The sequence below is a fragment of the Wasmannia auropunctata genome, unplaced genomic scaffold, assembly GCF_000956235.1.
Source record: "Wasmannia auropunctata unplaced genomic scaffold, wasmannia.A_1.0 LD334268.1, whole genome shotgun sequence".
NCBI classification, from domain to species: Eukaryota; Metazoa; Arthropoda; class Insecta; order Hymenoptera; family Formicidae; genus Wasmannia; species Wasmannia auropunctata.
The window spans coordinates 1-4,079 of record NW_012028622.1 but is presented as its reverse complement, the minus strand read 5'-3'; the positions used below and the strand labels follow the sequence as shown (position 1 = coordinate 4,079).

At 33.5% G+C, this 4,079-nt stretch overlaps 1 protein-coding gene across 2 annotated transcripts; it reads left to right on the top strand.

Annotated features, from left to right (window-relative positions):
* Nucleotides 1–56: 56 nt before the first annotated feature.
* Nucleotides 57–4,066, top strand: LOC105458866 (DDB1- and CUL4-associated factor 6-like). 2 transcript variants are annotated; one of them, XM_011704449.1, is made up of 10 exons: nt 57–465; nt 1,569–1,686; nt 1,793–1,971; nt 2,059–2,194; nt 2,286–2,446; nt 2,591–2,762; nt 2,899–3,144; nt 3,210–3,576; nt 3,713–3,822; nt 3,908–4,066. In XM_011704449.1, exons 1-10 carry the CDS (start codon nt 325–327, stop codon nt 4,030–4,032), a joined length of 1,755 nt encoding a protein of 584 aa, XP_011702751.1. In that variant the 5' UTR covers nt 57–324; the 3' UTR covers nt 4,033–4,066. The 2 variants fall into 2 exon arrangements, with proteins under 2 accessions (XP_011702751.1, XP_011702752.1); XM_011704450.1 differs by having other exon boundaries at nt 60–465; nt 3,222–3,576.
* The last annotated feature ends 13 nt before the right edge of the window (nt 4,067–4,079 follow it).

Below are 4,079 nucleotides of genomic sequence, written 5' to 3'. Positions count from 1 at the left end.
CCTCTCTCCCCCCCTCTCTCTCTCTCTCTCTCTCTCTCTCTCTCTTTCTCTCTCTTGTAAAAAGCTTTTGCGATCTCTTCGAGTTTTATCATCCACTATCTGGTTGTATTTCCAATGTACATCCAATCAATATTTTCTCATTTTCAATTCAGGATATAGGATGATAAATGTCATTTATTGCCTGAATCTTACCCAAATTTTATCTATCATAAGTATTTCTCTGCATTTATTTCAATTTAGTTATATGAATTATCATGTTTGACAAAGTATTAATGTAGCAATTTTACTATACACATTCCTTGTTGTACAGCTAGCTTACAATTAATGCAGCGCATGTCATTGCTGAAGAGATTAAAGGTTCACAATGGTTGCGTGAATTCTATATGTTGGAACAGCAATGGAGAATTGATACTGTCTGGAAGTGACGATCAACATCTTGTTCTAACTAATGCACATAATTATGAGGTACACTTATATACCTATATTATCTATACTATCAAGAATTGAAGATAAGAAAGATGCTGTCTTAAAAATTTGTGTTCAAGATTATCTTATATAATGTTTACTCTCTTGGCGGGAGCCTAAATATGTGCATTTATTGTGCATATATTTTAATTTAGCAGCAAAAACCCAGTGATTATAAACCTAGTGATTGACGCGTATTGTCTGACAAAAAAGAAAAGCGCTTCTACTTTTCTTAATTTAAACTTTATTTGTGGACTCTAGTGATCAAAGAAGATTGTGCCAAGGTTATTTTTGATTTTATCCTTGGAAGTTGTATGTCTAGAAAGTTAATTATGCTTGGCAATACTTGGAATATTTTTTTTAACTTCTGACGCCATTGCAAAGATGTACATTTTTACAAAATGTATTTATGTAAAACATAACGAGACGATTATTAAATCTCATTGTTTTACTTTATCTATAGATCAATGTATGTTCACATTTTCCTTATATTTTACATACTTGGATTTTTCAAATCAAATCTTAATTTTACTAATTCTTAATTGTTTAATAATGTTTATATCATAAACAACATATAAAACTATGCTATTGTATATTATATGAAAACAGTATTTATTTTAATGACAAGGTATATTAGTTTATGTGGAGTATGAAGAAAAAGTTGAATAAATTACATTAACGCAAATTCTATAAATACTATATATTACACTAAACATTTTACTTTTTTAAGAAAATATTTTGAATAATTAATTCTAGTCAAGGTGCACATTGACATAGTTAGAGGTATAGATGCTAATATGCCAAGCCTGTATTAGGATCTTCAGATGTGCATATGGTTAATTTTATCGTTTAGTACACTATTATTGTAAATCTTGTTAATTAACTCTGAAATGTATCGCATTGTTCTTTTTTTCAGTGCTATTGGAACAGTGCTTCGAATAACATTTCACTAAAGTGTTACATGATATAATAATATTTCAATTCACGTATATGATTGATAAATATATAGTATTAATGCTAATTTTTTCATATATTTGTGAGATATTTATGTTAAAGAGAGATTTTGTTTATATTTTACTTTTTTTTTTCTTTTTCTATTTAAGGTATTGACGGATTATAAAACAAGTCATAGGGCAAATATTTTTAGTGCCAAATTTTTGCCTAATAGTGGAGATCATCGTATTGTTTCTTGCAGTGGAGATGGTATTATTTTGTATACAGGTATTAACACTTATGGACTATAATTGTACAAAGAAAATTAATAAGATCAAGAATTGTAGTCACGTCATTTTTTTTTATGCAGCACTATCCCTCTTATAATTTACAGATCTGATGAGAAGAACAGAAACGTTCCATAATCAATTTACCTGCCACACTGGCACTACTTACGAAATAGCGATTATACCCGGTGAGCCGCATAGTTTCTTAAGCTGCGGAGAAGATGGGACTGTGAGATGGTTTGATCTCAGGGTAAAGGATAAATGTAGCGCTACGAGATGTAGAGAGGCAAGCATTATTTGTTATAATTTTTGCGTAACTATTTTTCGAAACTATATATCATATATCCAGAATACATTTGAAGCATTTTTTTAGGATGTATTAATCCCATGTCAAAGAGCTGTGACTGCTTTGTCCGTGAATCCTGTCTTGCCTCATCAAATAGCGATCGGTTGTTCTGATAGCACTGTAAGAACGTTTGACAGAAGAACTCTCGGTACACCGGCCACCGGTAATCTTCATTATCGAAACTCTGTATATAAATACATAACTGTATTCACGAAAGACGGAGCACATGTGTATACATGTTTTTTAATCTTTAGGTTGGATAGACGCAGATAGTTCACCTAGACCGCTATGTAGCTTCACTGTCCCAGAATTCGAAGGCAATTCTTACAGGATTACGTCGTTGAGTTACAGTCCGGATGGACAGGACGTCCTCGTCAGCTATAGCAGCGATCATCTCTATTTATTCAGTATCAAAGTAACGCGCAATAATTATAAGACTTCTTTTTCAGTTACATTTATGGAAGTAAAAAATATTGCTTCCATGTTTTTCATCTAAGTGTACATTTATTTTTCACTGACTACTCCTATAACATAATTTATTTTGGAAATTTATATCCAGGATCAAGGTAGTTTGCAATTGCGAAAAGATGCGACAATAGGAAAAGGGAAAGGAAAGAAACATCCGTTAAGATCGCCTCAACCAGTTCGTCGTTTAAGACTTCGCGGCGATTGGTCCGATACCGGTCCTGATGCACGTCCAGAAAGAGAAGGAGGACGTCGCAGTGGTACAGGTAAATTATGTCATTTTCTTTTATGCGCGCGCGCACATATATATATATATATATATATATATATATGTATGTATGTATATTTTACACATTTATATCTTGTGCAAGTAATTTTAACGTCATGTATATTGTTCATTAGAAATCGCTCAGGCAAGGCCGGTGTTGCATACCTCCTTGATGCAAAGAATGACGGACGTGCTCAGCAGAATGTTGAATGACCCAGCCACACGCGCTGCTCTGAGTGGTGGTGGTGAAGATAGTTTGGAAGGTGTCATCGAGCAACCAGAAGGCATCCAAAATGAGAATAATCCTGAATTGAACGCAGAGAGAAGTAGCGACACGATTGAAATGAGCGCAGAGCAAAGCAGTACTTTGGAAACAAGTGGTAATTTTGCAAAATATACATACATATTTCGTACAAATTTCGATGCTTGACCAGCTCCATTTAAGAGTCGTTTTTAGGAAATACAAGCACGCACGCTAACACGATCGAAAGTACAGACATGGATGAAATGATTAATATCGAGAGACTTCAAACGAGAGAAGTTGATCAATCTCAGGAATATAATGAGTTAGCATCGCCAAATGTATCCGCGAGTATAAATGATGATGTTTCTATGGAAACTGAATCTAGTCAAAGTGATCAAGCACAAATTACTTGTGTAAAATCTACAAGTAGTCACGACAGATCTGAGCATGATAATGTGTGGAATAGAAATGAAACTTCTTGTGCGAATATAACTATAAGCAAACAGGAGAATATGATGGAGAACCTTCAGGATAGATTAACAACAATGCGGGACGGTTTCCTCGAACGGTAAGATTTTTAATTTTATTGAGAGCCATTAAGAACTTACATTTTCTTTCTTATATATTTTAATTGATGAATATAAAGATGTGCGCGCGCGTATGTGTAAATATATCTAATATGTCAATTATTGTTTAATATATAGGCATGGCAGTGAACCTGCTGTGAGTTTAACGTATTCTGACAAAAGCTCAACTAGTGCCACAATATCACTTGGTGTTGGCGACGAAATGACTCGCGACAGTTACCACCCAGGTAACTAATTGAAATCCTTGCTTATATCAAATACATATATTAATTGGTATAATTGTCTTCATACAGCAATTTGTGTGTTTGTCAGGACCATCTGGAAGTAGTGATGGGACTTTCGACGCAGGTCCGAGCAATAATCGCAACCATCATCGTTACAATGAAAGTAAGTCTAATTATTGTTTAGTCGCTTTTTTCATCTCTAGCGAATTCTAATCGCTTTAAATTTTGTAAACTATACATATATATATATATATATATAT